Here is a 25,773-nt window from a genome sequence, read left to right as displayed (position 1 = left end):
AAAATTAAAAAAGAATGAGGATGCTGAATTTTTTAAAAAGTGTTGAAAACCAAATAAATAATAAATAATATAAGGTGAAACAAACTTCTGCTAGTGTAGTCTTAGTGATGCTGAGAGATATTTGATGTCTTCGGTTTTGTTTTTCTTTGGAGTATGTGTATGTCAAAGTTTATTACATTTGGATAGTTTCAGAATTAATAAAGCTGGTGGGAGCTGGTGCTTGAAGCTTTTTGCAAGGAGGTAGTTTCCTACCAGGAGGACTCTATGAAAACATCAAATTTAATGGTGAAGTATTGATTGATCTAAATAAGTGAAAGGTAGAAATACCAAAGGTGTTTATTAGAAACTTGTCTTAAATAGACAATGAGAAATTGAGGTGGCATGCTGGATTTGGAACATTTGGCTGTTACCTCAGGAAGCTTAAGTTAAAACCCTGAACTAGGTCACAAATGAAAATGAGATTTATAGTGATGTACAGTGAAAAACTGGCACAGCGCATTACCTTTTTGCCAAGTACCTCGGTCTGCATTGTCTATATCCTTTGTGCCCCACATTTTAAGATACTGTAGCATGTTTGATTAATTGTAGAAGTCTTATACACTGAGCCATATATAGAATAAATATATACATACATGTGTTTAAAGTATATATATGAATACCTAAAAATTAGTAAGTAACTTATTCTTCACTCAAGTTAATCTTGTGGTTAAGTTGAAACGTGTAGGCAATCTTTCTTTAACTTAGAACATACTTGGATTGAAATCTATTTTAGGCAGCAGAATGAAGTTAGAGATGTTAACAAAATAATAGAAAAATATGTTAGAAAATATGCACAACCATGTTACTTTTGGAAATAGAGGCGCTGCCTTGTAGAAAATGAAGCCTAGAGAAAAGAGCTCTAGCGCTTAAACTGTAATTTACCCTAGGGATAAAAAGAATAACATGTTACTTCTGTGTAATCTTGAAGTAACATAATCTGTTCAGATACAGAAATTTTCTAAATGAAATAATAACAATGTTAATGTGGTAGGGAAAACATAAGTAGTAAGACCACTTCAGTCAGGCAGAGTGTGGTTTTGTGTGGTTCCCCCTCCCCACCCCGTTATTTATTTCTTCATTATTTTGGCAACGATTGACTGTAAAAATAACTCTTGTCTGAAAGGAACATTGTGAAATGTTAGAGCATTGAGGTGTCTCCTTGCTTCGTGACAAATACTGTTATTTCTACTTGCTTCAAATAGTAGCTATCTGGATGGATACATTAGAAAACTTCAGGGCTGCTGTTAATATTATTCTGAATCAAGATGGAAAAGTCAGAATTTTGAATATTTTAAACCTTACTCTTTTTCTGAGCAAATGAATAACCATGAGTGCAAGATGTTCAGTCAGTGACTTGGGTTGACAATCTGCCTCTTAAAACAGGAATTAACTGACTTTCGGATGACATCTATGAACTAGCGTGGGCAGTTCTAATACAGTAGATGGCTGTCTCATATGATTTTGTCCAACCATAGTGTTAAAATAGAAGATACCAAATGTGTGTATTATTCCCGATAGCGGAAGTTTTTTTCCAGGTCAGTCAAGGATATTGTGCTATTTGCAGTATATTTGAAAAGGCACTGATTTCACAGTTGAGGCGAAGAGGACCACTGCCACCTGGAAATATTGGCAAGATTTGAACTGTTAATTGGTGTAGCAATTCTGTAGAAAGAATGTAGTTCAGTTAAACTCTGTGGACTGACTCAACTCCACTCAATTTTATAGAAACCTTCCATATAAATATTACATGTAAATCCGTTTGGGTACAAGCAGATAGAATAAAAACTTTTTTAGTTGTTGATAACTTCTAAATGAGCGGGGGGGGGATACACTATTTAGTAGTTAGGGTTTCTTAAAATGTAGCATGAAAACCCTCCTCCCTCTCCCCAAATGGAAAGGTTTGCATTTAGAAAGTATTTTCTGACTTCAGGTTAAACCTCAGGATATCAGGTCAACCATTTTTCCGTAAAATATGTATAGTTGTGCACTTGCGTTAAATGATTAAGCTACAATGTCTAAGAATTTGTTTTTGTTCATGTCACAGATACAGATTCAGGTGCTTTTGTAGTCTTATTAAAAATAAATTTATTTCCTGATGGATATCTACTGTGCTCATTAGAGGAGAAGTAGAGGCACAATGAGAGCTATGGGGAAGGAATAGCATTTCTGAAGATAATCCAATTTGTTAGAAATCATTGTGTGTGGCTTTCTTCTTGTTACATTATGTGAATTTCACCATTCAAAAGGCTAAGTATCCATTGAAGAGCAATAATGCATTTAATGACAGATTTGAGTGCTGGTCTACTTTGCCTTGCTGCCTCTCTCTTCAGTCGGTGTTTCTCATGCTGGCTGCACTCTGCTCTTCTCCCTCGTATTGTATTAGTGTCTTGGCAGAGCCGATTTTGTCAGGTCTTGCTGTCTGTCTTAATTTTTTTCCTAGACCTGAGCCTTCTGAAAATGTTGTTTCTCTTCTTGGAGAAGTTCTGTTATTCCGAAATCTGGCTTCATTTACATAGTTACAGAAATAAATAGTCGACACTAGTAGAGAAAATGGTGTTTCTTTGCTTAGGTTCAAGGCAATCACCATGTAGATGATGATGATGATAATAATAATAATAATAATAAAGATATGGCTTATACTTGAATATTTTCAAGAATACACATATGTACTCTGAAGAACAATCTGAAGATAGAAGCCATCCTGACTTTTTCAAGACCCGTGCTCTGAAGCTCCACTTTCAGTAGCATTATTTGCTACATTTACGTATCAAACTGTTAAATGAAATGAGTCCAGTCATTTGTGCAGTGAGAGAGATTACCGTGCCTGTTCTTCACCTCATCTCCTGGCCTCTGTTCATCCAAAATTCTGTTATTCAGTTTGTCAAAAAAATCTTTAAATAGAGCATTTTGATGTACACAGTTGCTGGAAACCTATGGGAAAATTTCTCCATGTGCCGAAAAAGTAGAAAGCTCTTTTCTATATGCATTTTTCCTTGAACTTAATATTAGAACTGTGAGGAAGAGGAAAACCTCATGTGTTTGTGCCTCTAATTCACAATGCTGATGTCTGCATAGCTTTAACCAATGCAAAAAATGGCAGGGTGTTGTAATTGGTTGAATGACTTGCATTATAGTATACAAAATTAATGCAGCTGTCATGATGGGGGCCTTCTACATATAGGCACTTGAGTTTTAATTTTTGTTATTACTGACCTTATGTTATTGCTTTGTACGGTGAATGAATAATGAATAATAATTCAAAAACTGACATAGCTCAGTAATAGAAAATTGGCTGTTATGGAAAATGTTTTATAAATATCTTTATGATAAATATACACAAATGGAATTTCATATTTTCTTGTAGAGTCCATTGATTTTTAAGCAGGATTTCTCACTATGCAGTGTGGCCAGGAGTTACCATCTTTTAAGTGAATGCTTATATCACAGAAACAAAAATAGCTTTTCCTGCTGAGAAAGTGATTAGAAATGAAACTTCCCATTCAGCAAGCTGCATTGAAGTCATGTAATACTACCTGAAAAAGTCGCACTGATGGAATTGGATTAGAATTTCTACACTTCAGTAGACATAATTAACCCCAGTAAGATGAACCAGAGTAATATCGTTTAGTTCCTTCTGTGGAGGAATTTTAGAGTCAGAGAATTCCAGGTTGTATACAAATCACCATTCATAAAGGGAGTTATTCTCATACTTACATTCAGGAGAACTGGCTACATTAAGGGCGTTAAATAATTCTGCTCTGGTTGCTATGCTGGTCAGGCTACAGCTGGAGCAGAGGGTACCACATTGATGAATTGGAAAAGCTCTGGAGGAGCAAAGTCTAGAAAATTATGTATAAGGAATGCTGGATTAAATTGCTTAATTCAGAGAAGTCTGAAGGTAGATGTTTGTAATAGGTAAGCAGAAAGAGGAAAGGAATTACCTGTTTTCCAGGCCTGCTTTGAGTAGGACAAGAAATAATATATTGAAGTTGAAGTAACAAAACATTAGGTTAGACATTTAGAAAAACTTTCTAATAGTAAGGGTTAAGTCAGTGCTGAATTAGATTGCCTAAGAAGATTGTAGACTTCTGTAATTAGAATTATTAAGAACTGATTAAACACAGCTGTGAAGAAAGATTTCAGTAGGTTTGGTCTGGACTTGGGGTAGGCATTAGGCTGTGTTGTAACTGAATGGCAATTTAAGGTTGTTTTTATTTTGGGGGAGGAAGGAAGCCAAATACTACCTAGCACTGTGAGGAGATAGAAGAAAATCCTTAAATAGTCTCATACAGTGTTTCCACAGTAATTTTAATTTACAATAGAATAAGTATTGCGATTACCTTTAATGTTACTATATTACTTTTATTTTCTGCACCTGGTTTGCCTACTGGGTCTTCATAAGATTGTGCTCACATTTGCTTATTTCTAGTCACTTTATAGATTCTCTTTTAAGTCTCACAGTCGCAGATTCAGGTAACTTATTCTAAATGACCTGTCATGGTCTATGTTCCGTGAATTTATATAATATTATGCAGCCTAAGGAAGGGAACAGATATTTTGAAACGTTTATGTAAATGACAAAAGATTGCTTAAACAAGATGCTGTGTAAGTTTGTACTTTGAAAGGAATATCTACTTCTATGCAGTATTCTTTCAGCAGTTTGGGGGACTGTTGCAAAAATGTACTATAGAATAGTAGCCTTTTTTATAAATAGTAAATGAGGAAACAAATCAGCTGTTGGAGTTAAACCTTTAAATTAATGGTTTGCACCAATCTAAGATTATAGCCCTGCTAAATTTATTAAAATGAAACACAAAAGCCCCCAAGCCCCGAAAATTCCCTCTCCAAAAAACAACCAAAATCCACAAAGTAACAACTAAACACTCAAGAAAAAAATAGATTTATGTTACACAGTGTTAAACTTCTTGAAATGCGGAATATATTGTTATGGGGAAAAATATTGTTGTATTGTATTCTTCATATTTTCTGGGATTTCTGAATTGTTTTGGAGCCTGGTTTTGTTTAAAATAAGTCAGAGAGGAGGAACTGAATACTTGAGTTAAGCAATAGGGACGCTTTATAGAAGAAACTGTGACTTTGTCAATGGATAAAGTGGGGCCTATTTAAGAGCGAGCCTTTGATTAGCTGGCATGTGAAAAGTTGTTGTGAATGTCCCTGCTGTTTCTAAACATACATTATTCTATTAATGCAAAGCCATATGTAACAAGTATAGGAGTATGACTGGCATATGCAAATATTTTCTTAATGTATTAAATATTTATTCCTCTTGATTAGTCACTGAAGAAAAATAAGAACTGCAGCATGTTCAGTATATTCTGTTTTACTATACATTATGAAAAAAAAAATCACTAACAGTAGGGTTCTGCAATAAAAGTTAAAATGCAGGAAAAACAACTGAAAATTGTTAGGATTTTTGTCAGGTGCCAATCAATGCTTTATGCCTGGAAATTAAAATGTGGCATTTTGGGCTTTTCAGAACATGTTGTTCTTTAGATCAAAAGAAACAAACTAAAATGACAACAAACCAAAAGTCCCTAAAAATCAAACCCAAACAAAGAAACAAACAAAAACCCAAACAAACAAAAAACCTCCTTAGTCTGTTACTCAGCATACTCTTCTGTATTTCTTTTGGGTATCACGGTGCTCCCTCGATCTGGTTTGTTCTGTAACATGGCCCAGTATTTTTTTCCCTTCATTCTTAACATATTCACGTGATCTCATCTGGAATACATGAAGAGCCTCTTTCTCCAATATAAAGGTTAAGCACAAGATCTTGAACTAGAAAGATTGCCTCAACTTGTTTTTATGAAGGATTCGATCTTCTAACATTTAGGCACAGTTATTAATTTTTATTTTTTTAACAAAACAAATTTTCATTAAAGAAGAAAAGGAGATGAAGTAAAATTTTGCAAGAATAAAGAGAATAGTTGTTGACTGATGCACAAATACTGATGTCGAGTTGAATCCACATAGCAAAATATGCTCTGTATCTTATATTCAGATATATCTGAAATAAGAATTGCAAAGTAATCCAGCATTTCATGACATTCTGAATAGAAATGAGACGCTTATAAATATACAGATAAATTAACCTCTTCAGAACTCCTTTTATTTGACAGTGCATATTTGTAATATTGTGAACGTACCTTATGCTTTGTGTCTCTTAATGCACCTGTACTATAAACCAGACCTCTGCTGTCCATCAACCAGCAGTTTTGTGGATCTTCATGTTTTGCTGATGACAGAAAATACCCAGTGAGTTCTGGTTTAATTTAGTGCCCCTTTCTGAAAGATTTGACAATATGATTCTTTTACAAGAAGGTACAGGAGATGACATAACTCCATTTTTCACACATCTATACATATTACAGCCGGGAAGGGCCATTTTAATAACTTGCTCTGACGCCTTATGTATTGCAGGCAACAGATTTATTCTGGCTCCTCCTTCATTTTAGCCTCTGCTTGAAATGCATCCATCTTATTTTAAAATCTCTGCAATGGTAAATATAAACATGAATTCCAGCTCAATTATATTTGCCATTATTTTATAAGAGTGGCAGTATTCCAGGGGAATATAGATAGCCCTTTGCTGCATGTTTCGATTGCTCTCTGTTGACTCCAGCCTTTAGCCCTTGCGTTTCTGGTATATGTCTCTCTTCTTGGGGAAACAACCTCCAGTGCCTTGTATCTATTATGTAAATCATTACTGACTGATCAGCCTGGTGAGTGACTGCTCTGTCACTGATGCTTCTGGATGTCTTTAACTTTGCTGTGCAGCATCCTGACTCCTTTCTATAATTTGGTAGCTCTGTGTTACACTATACAGAGATGGCAAATGTTCTCTTGGCCTGTGTCTCTAATTCTTTATAGGTTCTGATTATAACCCTGCCAACCAAAAATATATTGTTATGTTTATGGAAGCTGGCATGCAGTTTAACATGACAATCTACAACATCTGCTGCTGCCCTGTGCTTTCTGTTTCAAGAGCTGGAGTCAGGGTTTGATCAACCTGTGGTGCTCAAACATGTTGTTCTGGCTGTCCCCTCATCCCTGAAGCTTTCTCAGCAAAGAGCTGGAGCGGGGTGCAGTATTTAGGCATCGTTCTGACTGTTCCATTTCTGCGACTCAAGAGTGTGGAGTCCTGTTGGCTCATCCGGATTTTGATTAGTTTTTGACAGGATCACTGCTTGTCGCAGAGCAAATAAACTATGTCCACAAATACCCAGCGTTACGTAATACAAAATACTGTCTTTGATTCGGCAAGAGGTTACCTGAAAGTTGTACTGCTTATCTATGTGCCATTTATGCCATCTGGGATTTTATAACCATTGGAAAGAAAAACGATACCAAAAATAAACTTTTTATCAAAAAAAATCAGCCTAGGTGAAGCGGGAAACTGTTTGCAATACTAGTGCCAAAGGGCTGATCTAATGAAAACAACTCTTGCAAGTCACCTCCACTGAATTATACAGCTACTAAGAAGGCAATGGTCATCGCTGCAAATGAATACGTGTGATATTTCACACTTCTTGCAGCAAAATAAGTGTTCTGTGGCATGCTATGGAAGTCTTTGCGTCTATGTATCAACCATATGACAGCACTAAAATTATTTTGATTGGAATTTTATGCATTACTGCCTTTTTTTTCCAAAAAACCAATGCCTAGGACACGCTCAAACATGAGATCTGCCCCTGTAATCACCTTTGCTAAGGTTCTGCTAGGGGCCAAGTGTCAATATTGGCTTGATTTACAAATCAGTAATGTGCAACTTAGACCACTAGATTATAAGTTGATATCGTGTTCAGCATTGTCCAAAGGATGTAATTAATATGTAAAGAAACAAGAAATAACCCTGAAAAAGCTATTTGTCATGTGTATAAACATGAAAGTATACCTTTAGGAAAAGCTGCTATTTCTCAACAAAAAGAAATATTGTAAATTTAAGCTCCATGTGTCTTTTGCTTTCTTCAAGCGAAAGTTTTCTGTGGCCAGACACTGATGGGTGTGAGAGCACCTGGCTGGAGCACGGGCAGCCCTTCTCCATGGCCATCGCTGCAGCTTCTGCAGCAAGGGAGCGATGGGAGTTACCAGCCTCATCATTCATTGCTTTGCTCATGAGATCCCCCGGTGTCTGTAGAGTGCTTACCAGCAACCGTTGCTTTTGGGGAGTGGTGACCTGCAGCGTTCAGAGCAGCTCAGTGCATTGGGCTTTATTAGAGAAATGTTCTCTCAGCTGTCAGCCGACTAAACTATGTGGTTGATGTTTGTGGTGCGTTTTGTTTTGGTGTGTGTTGCTTTTTTGTTCCCCCTCTGAGTCTGTCGCTCATGTTACCAGCTGTTCCTCTGCTTTTCTTCTTCTTATTGAGAAACACGAAATACATTAATGATACTGCATTCATGCCTTGAAAATGTTTTGAAGTATAATTACTCGGACAGCTCCCCATACTACAGAGCTTTGTGCCATTTCATCAGAAGTAAAGTGTGGGTGAAGATCTTCACTCAAACCACCAGCAATTGGAACTGAGTGTCTTAAAATGTGCCTAACAAACTGACACTAGTTCTTACAGGACAGGTGAAAGAACTTGTTTGAAAATTTAAGGGTTTACATGGACCATGTCTTAAATTCTTTCTTGTGCCCATGTTATTACTTCCTTTCCACATGTTTATAGTTTTATGTTTGGAATTACAAACCTTTGTTAATAAGTATGTAATTAGTGTTTGATATGAGTTCAAGTGTAAATAGTTTGCAGTAGATGTGGTAGTGAATGTTTTTAAAACATTGGAGTATACAGCTTTGAAGAAAGGAGGATGGCAGATGCTGAATTCTGTTCAGTGAGGCTCCTGGTGAGAAAATGTAACTGCGACTTGGTCAGTTTGTTCAGCTTTTCTTCTGGACATTGATCCAGTCTATTTGTTCATTAAAAAAAACTGAAACAAAACATAAAACCCCAACTGCTTTTCTCTCATTCAGTGATATTTATTCTTAATGATTATCTTTCCATGCTATAGTGACAGAAGTGAGCATTTCTAAGTATGTATTCATATTCATTATCATTGTAACATTTAAAATAATAGGATGGTCAGTTTTCCTAGTGGAGTGAGGCCACCAGTGATGTCTGTTAAGGCCTGAACTATATAACATAATCATAAGGAATGCAGAAAATGGAGTAAATAGTGAAGTTACTGTGTGCTGAAGATAATAAGCTCTTTCAGAAAGCTTTTATGATAATAGATTATTGAATTTCATCTGCTATTTTATCACTGCATAGATTAATGCGATGTAATATATATGAACGGACGAAAAAGGTTCTATTTCTACATTAAATGAGTTTCTGTATGTAATGGATCTTGAACTGTCCATTATTACTCAGAAAAAAAGTTATAGCAGCTAGTTGTGTTTAAAATGTCAGCACAGTAGTTGTTACAAGAGTGAATAAAATGTTAAGATGGGAATAGAGACCAAAGTGGAAATCATTATTATACTGCTGTCCAGATTCACTTGTGTCTAGAATATAATATGCTGATTTCTGTGTTGCACCTCAGAAAAGGGTATGGGAGAATAGAAAAGCTGTGTTAAAAAAAGGCAGTGAGGATGATCAAATGTAGTTATTCCATGTGAGAAACAACTAAGTGTAAGCGAGCAAGGATTTCTCTGGTTGGAAAAGGGACAGTGGAGAGAAGGGAGAGAAACAACAAAGATTGTTACATTTTGAGGAGGATAAAGTATGTGAACAGGGTACACTTCACCCTCTCATTCAGTATCAGTGTTCTGTTTTCCCATGTCTCATCACTGACCAGGAACAAGCGAGGGACAAACTGGCAGATATGCTTATTTCAATTTATAGTTTATATCCTGATTTCTGTAGATCTGGGACGTTTTCCCTACTGCTGCTGTGCTCTAACTTCAGATGTAAGGCAATGACAAAACAAGCAAATCAAAACAAATCAAATCACTCTCAAACAAACAAACAAACAAAAACCCCAAACCAAAACAAAAATGTACATTGGCTTGGATGCATTTGGTGTGAAGGATAATTTAAATGATATGTAGTATTTGCTTGCTACTGAATAGAAAAATTAGAAGTCTTGTTATTGCCTAGGGGAAAAAGGCAAATCAATGAGATAGAATAATCAGAATTCTAGTTTTTATAAGCAAAAATAGTGCGACAAGAAATATGAAGAGCGTCTTAACTCTTTCCTTCACCTTCAGTTTTCTTTCAATTTAGGAAGAAACTATTGGCGTAATGACGATGTCTGTTCTATTGTGTTTTCTCTGGTTTATTACAGCATTGTTTTTTCTCTTGTAGGTTAACAGAACCTTCTGGATATTTAACAGATGGACCAATAAATTATAAATATAAAACTAAATGTACATGGTTAATTGAAGGATAGTAAGTATTTATTTTAATAGCTTAAACTTTCTGACAGTTCTTGGTACTGTGTATTCTAGAGAAGTTGAAACGGCATCTGAGCACAATACAAACACATGGGGTGTATGTGGTCTTTGTGGGGTTTTTTTGTCCTTTAATGTTATAAAGATGAAAAAAGTTGAAGCTGAATTTTCAGGATTGCTTAGAGTTGGCCAAATTCCATTCCCATTCAAATTGCTGGCAAGTTAGGCTGATGTTGGAATTTGTCCAGTGCTTCAAGCTCTCAAAACTCTATGATAAATTTGTTGCCTGTTTGAGTACCTTTACATAAGTTCCAAATGTGGTTACAGGATCCTATTATTTAACTCATTATCTTACTCTGCAGCGATAAATCAGGGATAGCTTGAAGTACAGAATGCTTCCAGTCTAATGATAATTATGCAGCTATGTGTTGCTCAAAAGTGAGTGCTTCTATAAAGTCTTTCTTTTGCATTCTAGTTTTCCTCATGTACTTAATTTTAAAGTCATATGGTGTCCACAGTTTCATACAGCAAAGATGTCGCATATCTTGCTAATTTTTCAGTTTATGCAGCACAGAAACACACAGATGCCTACAAAGAAATAATGAGACATATGCACTGGTGTGGTGAACTGTGAACTGCACAAATTTGTTAAATTTCAATGGGACTTCTTTCCCCCCAGGCTGTTGCTCAGGATTTTGCTGAAGAACTTAGCTAGGTCTGAGTTCTACTAATGTTCTAGAAGAAAATTACACCCTTCTCTATTGCCATATTGTCATAAGCTCAGTTACCCTGGATGTCTGCTCTGTGCTGCAGTTCAGTAATGATCTATCTGATCTAATTCGGTCTGCTTATATGCAGATAGTAATTAAAGCACATCAGCAATGAAGCAGATAGTTTGCAAAATAATTTCAATAGGAGCTTCAATATTTAGGGGACTAGGGTATAGCTGAATATTTTTCTGACATAGCCAGGCTTGTCTCTTTACCCAAGCTGGCTCAGGAATATTTGCGCTGCACTACGCTGTGCTGAAGAGGAAACGTGGTGCAGGACTGTGTACAAACCCTGCTTTGGAGTTGGCCTTTGCTCTGTTCCTCCTCTTCTCAGGAGATAGAAGAGAGATGGGGAAACAATATGCTGCACAGTATGTGGAAGAGTAATGCAACCCGGTAACATTGTGTGTGTTGACATTTTGCACGAAGTCACATATGTATAAAATACTCCCTCTTAGATGAACAAAGAGCTCTCTCCAAATGATCTCTCGCACACACAAAAAACCCCATATGTTTTTCAAAAATGTCAAACTGTACTCAAACCTGTCAGTAGGGGGGGGGGAGTAAAAAAATTAAATCATCAATATGTTGCATGGAATACATTTAGCAATTCTGTCAATTTTGTCATATAAGAAAATATCCGCTTTGGAAATCTTACAGCCCCCATCTGAATCTCTACCAAAAACTGGTGAAATCTGATCCCCAGTTATATGTGTGTGTGGGGTGGAGGAGAGAAAAAAGTATCTTACACTGATATTGCTTGCTGTTTTAAATTTGTATTCAAGATTTTTATTTGCAGTCACTAGTACAATACTGGAATGGTGACGTGCAGGGGATTTTAGATCTTGAAAGGCACTTTAAACTTCATATTCCTGACATTGTAAAGTAAAGCTAGTATACTAAAATTGAATATTTTATTTGCCCTAAATTTATGTTTCTGAATATGATACAGCTTGGTGAATTTAAGTCCCTTTAGCTTTAGGGATTATTAGACTTGGACCAAAGATTTTATTTTTAAAGCTCTCTGAGATAAAGTGAAATATGTGCTTGCTCTGAATTTTGTTATTGAACTCTTTGAAATGTTTAGTTAGTACTCAGGGTTTTAATAGAGTTCTGCTGGCATGATCCATTTTGTTGTAAGTTCTTAATGAGCTCAATATTTTTGTTTTACATATATTTTTTTGTTGCTGTTGTTGTTTTCAGCCCAAATGCAATACTAAGATTAAGATTTAATCACTTTGCCACAGAATGTAGTTGGGACCATATGTATGTATATGATGGAGATTCAATATATGCACCTTTAATAGCTGTATTTAGGTGAGTATATTTGCTTTTTAGTCTAACTGATCCTATATGGTTGATTTTATTGTGTGGGGAAAAATACTATTAGAGGTTTTAATTTCTTAAATATCTTTCTTGCTTTCTTTTGTTAATATCTTGAGAGCACGTATGTGAAGTTATGTTAGAATTAATTGCAACACACTACACTTTTGTTTAGGAATAAATCCGTTATGTAGCTTATACTTGATGCTGACATTACATGGAGTGTTAATGCTCATAGATGGACAATCAGAAATGTATTTTCCAGTAGGCTTCCAGTACTGACTCCTGAGTTAAATTAAATGCAGCACTGGCCAACAGTGTCAGTATCTGATGGCACTTAAGGGACAATTTTGCAGTCTGTGACTCGGGTAATGCTGCACTGTGTGTAAGGTATAAAAACTGGTTGCTAAAGGCCTCCTTCATTTCTGTATGGACAAGGAAGAGACTTTTTGGGGGCATTTGATACAAAGGGCTGTCTTAAAGCAGTAATTTTGTAACACGTTTCCTTAGATTGCTAAACTAAGATTGTGACTAAGTCTTAGTGGGTAAAATTATCAAGTTCTTCAAAGCCCTGGAGGAGACCTCAAATTTGCTATCGTCTGAAATGACGGCATTTCTTTCCTTTTTGTTATACTGTCATTAGCTTATGAGAATTGTTCCACAACTGAATATTTTTTCAGGTTCATGTTTGTTGTCTAGAATCACAGTATTAGTTTGTAGCAAGGTTTAGAAATAAACATGCGATCAACAATAATAAACAATGAGCATAACGACTAATACTGAGTGAAGACTCTTCTTTCCCTCCTCTCCCAAAGACTAATTAAAACCATTATTCTCGTTTTCTTTCCTAGTGGTCTAATAGTCCCTGAAGTGCGTGGAAATGAAACTGTTCCTGAAGTAGTTACAACATCTGGCTATGCATTGCTACACTTTTTTAGTGATGCTGCTTATAACCTAACTGGATTTAACATTTTTTACTCGTAAGTATTTTTTAATAAGTAATTACTTTGTTAATTAGCCTAACATTTCTTTCAGCAGAATGACAGATCTAGGGAAAGTGTTTATGTATTGATTTTATTAATAGCATAAGAGTTAGACTTTGAGTTATGTTTGTAAAGCCAGGGAGCTGGGGCGGTAACGACTTGTCATTAAGGTATGAAATAAAAAAAAAAGGAAAAAAGAAGAGATAAAGTCTGTTGTTCTGAGTAAAGCCACATGACTATTCCAAGAGTGTGTTTTTCCTGTGCAACATGGAACTAGAATGTATCCCTTTCCATATTTATCTAACACTTGTAGTTGTCATAAGCTATAGAAGGAAGATTACATCTGCTGTTGATTCTCTTCTCTTGAACTAGGATAATCTTTTGCTTGATTTTTTTTTTGATGAGTATACTTTTGTGGCTTTTGACACCTTCACCCAAGTCCTACTTCTATTTTTGTGCCAGCCACAAGGGTTTTATTCCATTTGTTCTCTACTTTTGGAGTACTTTCCCCTTGTATTGTCCATCTCAGTCTGAATTCTGCCTTCATAGTTCTTATCTGGACTCTCTAACTTTTAGTTTCTCTGGCAAAGTCTAATCTGGTATGTGCTGCTTCTCCTCCAGTCTGTTTTTGTGGGTCAGCAGCTCTAAAGATGAATCCAGTGGGCCTGAACCTTTTCCTTCTTACATGCACCAGCTGTTGATTGCAGCTTCTCTCTCATTTGGGACATGCTTGTGACACATGATGCGGTGTCTCTCCATACTGGACGCTTTAGTTGAAGAGGGGATTGCTTGGTCCTGTTGGACCCATTTCTTGATGTGACAATTTTCCCATGATTCAAGATATTCTTGTTTGTTTCTTTCAACTCCTTTGGATTCTGAAATACAATTTTTTGGGATGTGGTGGCCAGCACTGCATTTCAAATGTGGAAGTACATGTAATATTTTTGTAATATTCTTTATTAATTTGACATACATATTTGTGCTTTTGACCATAGTTATACTCTTGGAAGAGGTCTTTGTTAAATTGTCTGTGGAAAGATGGTTTCTGTAATTTGCAGCAGTTTGCCTACCTTTTACCAGGTAATAGATAGCTATTCAGAGGTTGGGAAACCTCACCAACTATGTTGTACTGTAAATGGCAGTCTAGAAGACTGGGCATTTTTAATTTTTGTCAGTTGATAGCAGTAAAATGCAATTACCTGGCAGGCTTCTCTACTGTAATTAGATACGTTTTTCAGTTATCCCTGAAGCTTTTATTGCTCTTTTTGTGTATCTTGGGAGCAAATGGCAATATGACATGGCATTCTTAAGATATGAGTGTATGTGCTCTGCATTCTTTTCTGACTTGGTAATGTGTTGCGTGCTACATATCATTACCTAATTTCTTGGAAGCAATAAAATGAAAAAACTGCCAAATTTGAAATTGCATTACATATATAACTCACAAAATTTTATGTACTCTTTTCTTCTGTTTATTCTATTGCAATGAATACTTCTTTTTTTTGTGAGCCAACAATAGTAACTCTTTATGTGCTAAAAGTAGTACCTACAATTGCTTTTTATGGCTGCATTAACTTTTAATGGATCTGTTGCACTCTGCTTCTGTTACCTTTCTTCCTTGGTTTGATAAACCAAAGCAGTTTTTGACTTCATCTTTTACTGCATCTTGATGGACCACTCGTGTTCCTTTATTTTGGGCAAGACAGCAGCACTGCAACAGTTGACTAAAGCACCATACCAGTTGCAAACACTGTACAAGTTACTCCAGAACTCTGAGTAAATGTTATGTTCCTTGTGGTCAGGCAATGTGCATCCAACTCTTTGGAGTGGAATTATGTCTACTTTTAAACTGATATCTCTATTGCTGGAAAGACTTAACTGTTTGCCTTCCTGCAGAACATTCTCTGCAGGAGAGTGAAGAGGTCTTTTTTTTTTCTATAGTGTAACAGAATCAGTTCTCTGCAGTGTGAGTCTTTAGGAAATGAAAACACATCTCCTGACTATCCTACCACAACTACATTTGGCCAAAGGCTCTGATGTTTTCAGTTGTTTTTCTTTGGTCAGAGCAAGTAGTAACGGTTTATTCTGAGTTTCAACACCACCCTTTGCTGTGAGTCACCAAAAAGGGTTTAAAATCTTCTTTTGGACTTCACTGGGTACATAGTGCCTGACTTCCATATTCAGTTCCTGGAAAATCTTGGACCCCAACACTTCAATGTCCTCCATCCCTCCTTGTTTCCAAGGAACTGCCTGCATTTCTGGAACCAGTTTGCATAGTTTTGCAGTCCGGTTGCTTGTGATCTCAGTGTTTAGTAGGGTGTTTCACAGAAATGCTTAACTCCCTTAGCACCAACAGGCTTCTTCCAGCCCAATTGTTCATCTTTTTGCATCTCTGACTCTGAAGTTAAGGAAGCTAGGTTAAGGCGGCTTTATTGTTAAGGTATCAAAGCATGAAGTGCTACCTGTAACTAGTTTCAGGATATTAGCCATCTTTTTTCCTTTCTTGGTTTTCCCGTTTTTTATTCTCTTTGGATGTTAGACATACTGTTTTATAGCATGGACCAAAGCCGTTCAGAAAAACCCTTTAACTGTATGGTGGGGAATTAAAGGGTCACTGCTCATGGTCCTTTCTCATGTGGGTATCCCTAGACATATAATAATAATAAGCATTTGAAGTATTATAAGTAAGAAGCATTTGAAAGGGCTGACTAGAGTGCTTTAACTGAAATATTGAAAAGATAGGTTGTGATCTGTCCAGGTAGGTCCTGTCCATCTGCTTAATGTCAGTGTTTCTTGGTGAAGTACAAGATGTTGGTGATCCTGACTGCATCACAGACTTTGTATGTAAGCCTGGATTAAAACCTTTTCAGGTCACTTGCCTGTAAAATCACAATTAAACTTTTGTTTTATCACTACATAGGAACTTGTTGGGCGGGGGAAAGAAAAGTACTTTATGTAACAAATACTCTTGGAATACTCCCAGATAAAACCACTATCATAAACTCTTGGTTTGTCATTTCCCTTATTTTTACATATTTTTTTTTTCAGAATTAATTCTTGTCCTAATAACTGCTCAGAACATGGAAAGTGTACGACCAGCATGTCCGTTCCAAGCCGCGTGTACTGCGAGTGTGACAAGTATTGGAAAGGAGAAGCCTGTGATATTCCCTATTGTAAAGCCAACTGCGGCAGCCCTGATCATGGGTACTGTGACCTGACAGGCGAGAAGCTGTGTGTGTGCAATGATAGCTGGCAAGGTAAGGTTTTGTTATTTGGAATGAAATTCATCTTTAACATGGAACTGCTCTTAATGAATCCTGTCTACTACGTGAATTAGCGTATATAAAGAATACACATAATTGAAAAGATGATTTCTGGAGTTAATTTTAACGTGGACCTAGATGTTTGTACTTGAATGACGTAAACGTCTTACAGCTTTGATTTTTTCTCCTTGAAGATACTGCGGAAATATCTGACCTAAGCTTTCTTGTGGTGGGCTTTCTTCTTTCTGGGTTATTAATTTGAAAAACTAATGGAAGTAACTACACAAGAACTGTGAGGGCTTCCGGAGACTGTTCCTCCATAGCTTAATTTCCTATTCTATTAATAATTTTAATGTCTAGATGAATTTGGTTTTCTTCCCCTCTTTCCTAATGTCACATCATCACATCATATTTTTAGTGCTTCATGATGTAAGTATTCACTGTCTGGTTTTTAGTTGTATGTTATTTTTATAGTCTCTCAATGAAAAAGGAAGTTAAGCAGCTTTGTTAATGATGGTACAAAAATGTGGATGTGAACATGTACTGTGGAGTAAGGAATGTACTGTAAGCGTTGCTGTAGTTTTACTCCCAGCACCATAAATAATTGTTTCTTATTAAAGGTCAGTTATTTAAGGTCCTAAATGTTTGATTAACTTACTGTAATTGTGCTAGATGTTTGTGATTTTTTTTTTTAATCCTTTATCATTTCTATTAGAAGTTTCAACGCAGAATGAGTTAATCCAATTGAAATTGCCATTCTTCTCTTAAAAGAAATAAAGATTACTTAGCTGATATGCCCTCTTCCCATTACTTCCTGTCTCTACTTTTGTTTTATTGCTCTTTGTAAGAGGAAATGACATTTTTTACTTCTATTAGCTGTTGCACCTCTCAGACCAAAGACATGATGAGATTTAATACATTTCTCTTGTTAATAATTAATGAAGTTGTTCATTAAAAGGCAGTCAGCGCACCCACAGAAAGGAAGTGAGTTAGCAAAATGGTGTTAGATTGGAAACAGTGCAGCCGTGTTACTGAGTCCTGCAGAACCGGTCACGATTGTAGTGCACAAAAGAAGATCCTGGAAGCTTCATCTCTGTAAGGAAGCTGGGAACAAAATTGGCAGCAAGAACATCACCCTTTTATTTGTGTGTAGTTTCCTTGCAGTTTTAGATCTCTGTGTACAAAATGGGGAAAAAATCCCAAATCTTTGGAAATGCTTTTTAGGCTATGCCTTCATTTACAGTGCTATAATCTTCATTAGAAGTTTTTAGGAGGAAAAAAAATTCTAATTTTCACTATTAGTACCTCTTCGCATGTAACATTTCCATGCATGCCATCTTCCTTTTCTTTTCTACCGTGAGTAGGATTACATAGAGATAATTTGCTTAGCTATTCCTTGGGTTTTCGCCAAACTTACATAGTTTTCAATTGTTTTTTTGTCCTGTGCCAGATGAGCTGGCTCACATACATAGTTGTTTTTCCTTATTCAATACAAAAATAACAGTTTTTCCTTAAGTTTTCTGAGAGACTATTTGCTTCTCTGTTCTATTTATTTATTTGCATCTATATACTCTAGACTTTCTACGCTGACAGTATCTTCTATGTATGTTATTTGCAGTAAAAGAACCATAAATATTTCTACTTCTATTAGTACTCTTGCTGTCAGGTTTTCCTTGTGTTTGGTAATTCAAGCCAACTGGCTCAAATAGGGTCTTTTTATGTTGTGTTGTCTTTATTTTTTTTTGAATATATTTACTCCCTGCATTGAAAAAACCAACATTTAACTGCATTGGTTGAAATGTACAATAAATAAAAACCGTGGTTCATAACATAGAGTATTTAATATTTTGCAACATGTGAACGTGTGTGGTTTGTTTCTTTTTGCAATGATGACATCTTGTGGATGCTTTGGAAGGAGCATCTCTGAACAAAATTTCACATTTAAAACAAGTATGCTGAGAAAAGAGAACAACACTGTTCTTTGATAGAATAATTGTTTTGAGTAAAAAATAGGGTCCTCTTGTTAATAGAAAAAATTGGTAGAAGAAGGTTGTAGATGATTGCAGTTAGCTGCTTGTCATACAAATATCAAATAATGCTGTGACAATAAAAACTTTAGGCTTGGAAAGCAGATAATTGAATAATAACCATTTTATTTTTAACAAAAAGCACATTTAACAAGAACATACTTGTTAAATGTGCTTTTTGTTAAACATTGTTAAAAATAATACTTTTATTTTTAATGATGTTAAATATTTCAGAGATAGTTGGTCTCAGAAGTACAGGAAGAGAATTTAGTGTTTACTTGAAATCTGATTAATTTAAAATACTCACACAACATAAAGGAGGCTGAAGTTTTTCCTGAAGGGTGATTCTGCATCACGTTATGTTGTCCTATTACTGGCTAATGTGTCTTGATATTCTGAAGCAGCATGTGCCTGTGCCAACTGATACAGGCTGTGGATGTAACTCAGGGGGAGGCAAGGGTTAGATGGACGATCTTTGGAGATGCTGAAAATATTAACTACTATGTATGTGTTGTATGCTGATTACAAGTTACATTACAGGTCTTGTTGACAGAGATGCTCTTTGTTTTCCTGAAGGAGCTTGATTTAATACCATGGAAAGGAAATAACCAGCCTGTCACATATTTAATAGGCTAAAAAATGTTTGACAGAAGGAATTCAAAATATGGCTATCTATAAAATATGCAATAGCTAAGTAATTAATTGGAGAATTTTCTAGCGACCAGTTTTTGCCTGATGTTAAACAACATTTTATAAAATATCTCAATTACTAAAAATATTTTTTCCTGATAAAGTGTTGGGGTAAGGTAAATAGGATTCACTGTATGGTAAACAAAAGAAGACAGTTTCAATTTAAGGATGTCTAAATCATCCAGTTCAAAGTCATAATTTAGAAAATTGTCTTAATATCGCTTAATATAAAATGATCTAGGAGCAAAGACTGCAAGCTGGATTGGCAAACACACACTGTCTGAGAAGGAGATTGTTAAAAGACTTGCAAATCACTATAGGTAACAATTTTAACGTGAGGAATTTTGGGTAGGGAGCATGTGACCCTTTCTCTGAGATAGGCATTTGGGGGATAACATTGCATTATAGTGCCCAGTTTGAGGATCGGCACTTCAGGGAGGAGTGTAAATACCAGTGAGAATTCAAGTCATGGCAGAAAACTGGTGTTTGCTTCCTGGGAAACAGTCCTGGGTGGGAAGGTGAAGGAGTTAGTGGTGATTGTAACACGTAGTGGAAGTTCTTCCTATGAGCTCCTGCACGGGCATGGTATCTCCCTGATCCAGTGGGATGTGGAGGTACTCTTGGTGCTGGTACCTTTTTTCTTTCTGCACGCAGTGCAGAAAGAGTTGAAAGCGCTATTGAACTGAAGAGAAACTTTATTGGTGCTTTGATCATTGACCATGAGTACTGCTAGTGACAAGGGGATCTAATAGGGAGGAGTTAGGTGTGTTTACACGAGTCTTTAAGAAGATCAGTAGGGTATCTTCAGAGCAAATTGCATCCTCACAAGTTTACCGTGTTGTGGCTTGCATCGTGAGGTGGTTTGAAAACAGAGGAATTGGATTCTTTTAGATGAAACTACACCAGAACATGAGCTCCAGGTTTCTACATAATGCACACCAGCCATAAACAAACACTCAGTCCTAAGGATCAGATCTAGGCCAAAGTTAAAACACCAATAAAAATTGTAGAATGTGTGTAGTCAGTTGTTCCTCTCTACAGATCTGCTCCTCGCAGGTAGAGATGTAGCGGAAGACCAGATTCTGAAATGAAACTATTTAACTTTGAAACAAGTCTATTAGCAATTTAGGCAGCTTGAGTTTTATAACATCTCTGTAGGGAAAAATGAGCCTTTTTGTAAGGAGGAAAACAAACAATGAAAGGGTAAAAGGAGTTCTATGACTACTGCACTGTAAAAATCAGTATTTTGCCTTGCTCATTACTACAACATTTATTCTAAAAGCATCTTGAGTATGTCTAGAACTACTATGTTGATGTGTGTCTGTACTTGACTTAAATTATCTTGAAAGGATGAACTAGTGTTGAGTTCATTCTGACTGTTTCAGTTGGAAGGCTTTGAGGTTGTACACTCTTGGCCAGCCTTATTACTCACTGCTGAGGTTTAGCAAAGCTGTGCTTGTGTGGTGGTGATTCATTGAAACCAATGGAAAAGGTCTGAGATATGAGCCCATGCAGTGACAGTTGAAGTGCAGCACTGGAAAGAGCTTGTGCCAAATTCTGAGAGGTCTGAAAATGGCGATTTTGGCCAGTTGTGTCTGGATGTTCTTGAACAGAAAGCACACGAGTAAGTATTTTCAGAGAACAGAGCCAATGAGATAGCATTTGCTTTGAACAAACCTGTTTTCAGAAGGAAAAAAGATATCAAAGCAGGTGTCTTATAACTGTTCTGACCCATGGTAATCCCCTATGTGTCTAGATTTTCCTTTTCAGGTTTTCTACTGGCCAAGGATCAGTTCAGCGTAAGAAACAATTTTATAGTCCTGTTAAATGCTATATATACACATGAAACCACAAACCCAAGTAATTCTTTGCTCTCTCAGATTTATGTTAAAATCCAGTTTCTGCACACCATAATTGTAAATTGCATTATGTGTGTCATAGAAATGAGAGTTGTCTGATAAAATTTTGCATATACAGAATTTATAGGAAGGAATTCACTTAACATGAATGGTTATTTCATATACGTACTGGAAACACGTTCTTCAGTTTTGTGTTCAGATTGAAGTTGATAATCTGTCAAGCATCTTTGGAGGACTTTGTGCTATTTGTAAGCAAAATATAGCTATTATAATTAGAAATTTAGTGTCTGAAAATTCTGGCTGAGAAAATTAAATATCCTTATTGCAAAAGAAAGAACATCACAGAGAAGTGAAGAGCCAGCTTCAGTTTTAAATACCTATGTGGTGTCATCTGATGATTAGTGAAAGCAGGTTTTGTAGAAATTATCTAATTCATTTCAATAAATGGTTGGATGCATTAAAGTGGTTGATAATGCTCTCCGTGTGCAATTAAGCTGAGATTTAGGGAATCCCCTACTATTTGTGAGTTTTAATGAAAAATACAATCCATTTAAAGTAGATCCATGACTTCCTAAATATTTATTTAAAATGTTTGCATGTAAATATCTCAAGGTAGAACATACAAACACTTGATTAAACTGATGAACGAATGCAGTACTATATCCTGAACGCAAGAAGGGGATAGATCGTGCTGATCTCCCTGATAAGGGAAGACACTAAATTTAGCTCATTATCTGTGGCACCTTTAATTAAGAACAGGAAGAAAGTGATTCAGGCAGCTCAAAACTTATTAGCCTGATTTCAGCAGTGTGTAAAGATGTAGACCATAATATGAAGAAAGAAATAATCTAACATAAAGTGTGATTGAACAGTGAAACAGTCGAAATGCAGATTTATCAGTGTAGTTCATACTGAAATTATTTGTTAGAAAAGTGACAAGAAAATGCAATATGTTTTATCTGAACCTCAGCATTTGATGATAGGAAATTGTTGAAATTGAAGAAGTCAGGGAATACACAAGGGAACAGTAAAGGGAACACAGCTTGTTAATTGTGAAATGTGAGTGGGTATGCTGAACACGTAATTTAGGATGGAAAGGTATCAGTACTACTTAAAGACTGATCTTGGGGCTGATCTTGTTACATAACTTTTTATAATCTACTCATAAGACCGCTGATGGAATCTGGTAATAGAAAGGTGGGAGTTACTTTAAATATGAAGGAGGACCCAAATATCTTGCAAAAAAGGGTTAGAGTAATGTGTGGGATGTAATTACTTCAGTATAAATTGTAAATTAATACATTTAGGGACTAAGATTATTAACAATTTCTTTTATGATCTTGGATTTAAGTGTGAAATGTTACATGTAAGAAAACTTGCTTGTCGATCTCCATTAGAATGTGAACTAATTAATATTCTTAATTTTCTATACTCTATGAACTATAGGCTGTAAAGTGTCAAGTACACTAGAAGGATGATTAGCCACAGGATCTACAGTTAAGTAGGTGAAAACATTAGTACTATATTTGCGTTTTGTTGCTACGCTTTTATAAATACAAATTGAAACAGGCTCAGAGATAGAACCATTAGGATGATCAGATCTATGGGAGATACAGAGTGTAGTTTGTTTAAACTAGTAAAACAGAGGCTGGGAGGGAATAGCCTTGCTGTTTATAAACAAATGTGAGGTGTATAGATTTAAAAGATAGACCAGCTCTTTAATTCCGGTGGTATCAACACTGGTAGACGGATAATTGGGGCAAACTGCTCATCAGTACATGTAGTTTGAAAATTGGAAGGAGGCTTTTGACTATTAGAGCTGTGAAGTTTTCTAAAAGTTATTAGCAGAGATATTAGGACTTGATATCCTGCTGACATTAGCATGGAATCTCAAAATCTGAAATCCAGTGGGCACTGTCATGTTTCTTTCATAGGACAGTAATAAGCAAAACGATTTTTGTTTAAGATGACAAATCCTATGCAGAGTCTACAAGACTATAACTTGTGCTCGGTAATGGAAGACTGGGAAGGCTTTCCATGCAGTGTGCTGCTGGTAAAGTCTGTTGTGGCGTCAGGCCTTATTCTTCTGCACCAGCCTAGCTGATCTTGAGGTTTAAACCTGAAGTCAAGCAGTAAAGGGTGCTGTTGGGCAACACACACTGTAGAATCACAGAATGTCCTGAGTTGGAAGGGATCCACAAGGTTCATTGAGTCCAACTCCTGTCCCTGCAATGACAACCCCACAGTTCACACCGTTTGTTTGAGGGCAATGTCTGGTCTCTTTTTGAACACTGTCAGGCTTGGGGCTGTGACGCCTCCCTGGGGAGCTTGTTCCAGTGTCCACCACTCTCTGGGTGAAGAAGCTTTACCTGATGTCCAACCTAAACCTTCCCTGGCACATCTTCCTGCCATCTACTTGGGTTTTGTTGTTGGTTGCTAGAGAGAAGAGCTCAGCGCCTGCCCCTCCTGCTCCCCTTGTGAGGAAGCTGTAGCCACCATGAGGTCTTCTCCAGGCTGAACGAGGTGACTTTAGCCTTTCCTCATATGGCTTCCTTTCCAAACCCTTCACCAACTTCATAGCCCTCTTCTGGACACTCTTCAGTGGCTTTAATTCCATTTAATACTGTGTTGCCCAGACCTGCACACAGTGCTCCAGGTGAGGCTGCAGCAGTGCAGAGCAGAGCGGGACAATCTCCTCCCTCGCCCGGCTGGCAATGCTGTGCTTGACGTAGCCCAGGACACAGTTGTTCTTCTTAGCTGCCAGGACACACTGTTGGCTCGTGTCACTGGCAGGCAGCGCAACCCTTTGGCTTGTTTGCTCAGACTTACCCTGCACATTCCCCAAGGCCAGGTCACCCTTGGACGATCAACCCTTCCTGGCTGAGGGAAGAAATGAGACTGGATAATAGCAACCAGATGGCATTTCAAGAACTGCATCAGCTTGTGTGCATTAGGATTTCTGACTTCCATTCATGGAGGAGGCTGTCCTGGCACAGCTTGCTACCGTGTTGCTTTAGCTGGACACCTACCCAGGATCTCGCTGTCTGCCTTTAAGTCTCCTTTGGAGCTGGACTACCTGTAAAAGGGGGGAGATAATTACATCCCATATGGATGCTGTGGAGCTGGTCACTGCCAGTGTAGGGGTACATGAACTGCAGCTACTACTAGAGTGCTGGTAAGCCATTCTTGAATTACATTTATCTTTTAATTCATGTAGCAACTTTGTATTTTTATATAAGTACTACCCCATCACTTTCCTGTGAGGATGATTTACTGCTTGGTGAAACTTCCAAGATAATTTTTGTTGAAAGTATAGTCAGATATCTTATATTTTCTCAAAAATATTTGCATAATCTCAAATTCATTATCATATGAAGATTTTATTTGGTACTTGAGAATAGTGATATTTGATTTGTATTTGTGGTGGTTAAAAAATTATGTTAAAGCGATAATTCTCCACTCAAATGATCAGATATCACACAAACTATGGGATAAATAACAACTACTACTTCATTTGAATGCTTTGATTAGACTGTATGCAAAACAGGACTGTGACATTTATGTTCAACGCATCAATACTTTTTTCTTCTGTGATCTCAAGGGAAAAGATTAGAGTTGAAGACGGTAGATGATGTTTTCTCATTAGGTGGAAATTGATCTTACGACTTGAACTACTGGAACAGATTGTTCCTTTGGCAGTTCATGAAACTCCTCAATAAATAGACATTAGATTCCTTCTCATATGTTGTGTGGGTAAATGTCTCTTTTAAGTGTATAGAATTATAATTGACTTCCAATTCAGATTTATAAAGTTGTTTGCTGTTTTTAAGGCTTTATTTTTTTGCCCGTTCCCTCCACAGTGGATTGGGTGACACATTAGGCAGATAAGAACGAAATAAAATTTTAAAGAAATGGAGAAAAATTATATAGAAAAGAATAAAACATATTTGGGATTATCTTTGTCCTACAGGTGTAGTGCTCTCTGTTGCACAAAGGGCATTTATTTAATCAATGTGGTGTTTCTAAGAACATAATTATGCTAAAATGGTGGTGGTGTATCATGGTGTATGTACTTAAGAAGGGAAAGCTTGTAAATGATATTTATAAGTTGTACACTTGTCTTCATAAAGCAGTAGTCACATATGAGCACTTGCTCTTTAAATGATGTTTCAATAGAAGTGAGTATTATTCTATTGCTTTGGGTTTTTTCAACTAGATATTCCATTTTTGTGTTTATTGATACATACAGTGATAACTCCATGAATGTTTTACACTTTCACTCAAGAGGCTGTCCTGGCCATGCAGTCTTACTTGTGGTGGCACAGTCATGTGTAGTGGGCAAGGTGAATCCTCTACAAGAACACATCCAGATGAAAAGCTAAACTGGCTAAAATAAAAGCTAAGT

The 25,773-nt window shown here is 36.6% G+C and overlaps 1 protein-coding gene across 7 annotated transcripts in view; it reads left to right on the top strand.

The window, feature by feature from the left end:
- ATRNL1 (attractin like 1) overlaps nt 1–25,773 on the top strand; it is a 488,569-nt gene that overhangs the window by 29,570 nt on the left and 433,226 nt on the right. For all 7 annotated transcript variants that reach the window (XR_010473420.1, XR_010473421.1, XM_005508196.3 and 4 more), the window contains exons 2-5: nt 10,368–10,451; nt 12,427–12,540; nt 13,398–13,526; nt 16,578–16,786. Coding sequence is in view for 5 of the 7 variants with exons in the window: in XM_005508196.3 (XP_005508253.2) it covers nt 10,368–10,451; nt 12,427–12,540; nt 13,398–13,526; nt 16,578–16,786 (536 nt within the window). In the remaining 2 variants the exon portion in view is untranslated. The remainder of the gene's footprint in view (nt 1–10,367; nt 10,452–12,426; nt 12,541–13,397; nt 13,527–16,577; nt 16,787–25,773) is intronic.

This window comes from Columba livia, chromosome 6 (assembly GCF_036013475.1).
Source record: "Columba livia isolate bColLiv1 breed racing homer chromosome 6, bColLiv1.pat.W.v2, whole genome shotgun sequence".
Lineage (NCBI taxonomy): Eukaryota > Metazoa > Chordata > Aves > Columbiformes > Columbidae > Columba > Columba livia.
The sequence above is the reverse complement of the archived record's forward strand: the minus strand, read 5'-3'. Positions and strand labels throughout refer to the sequence as shown.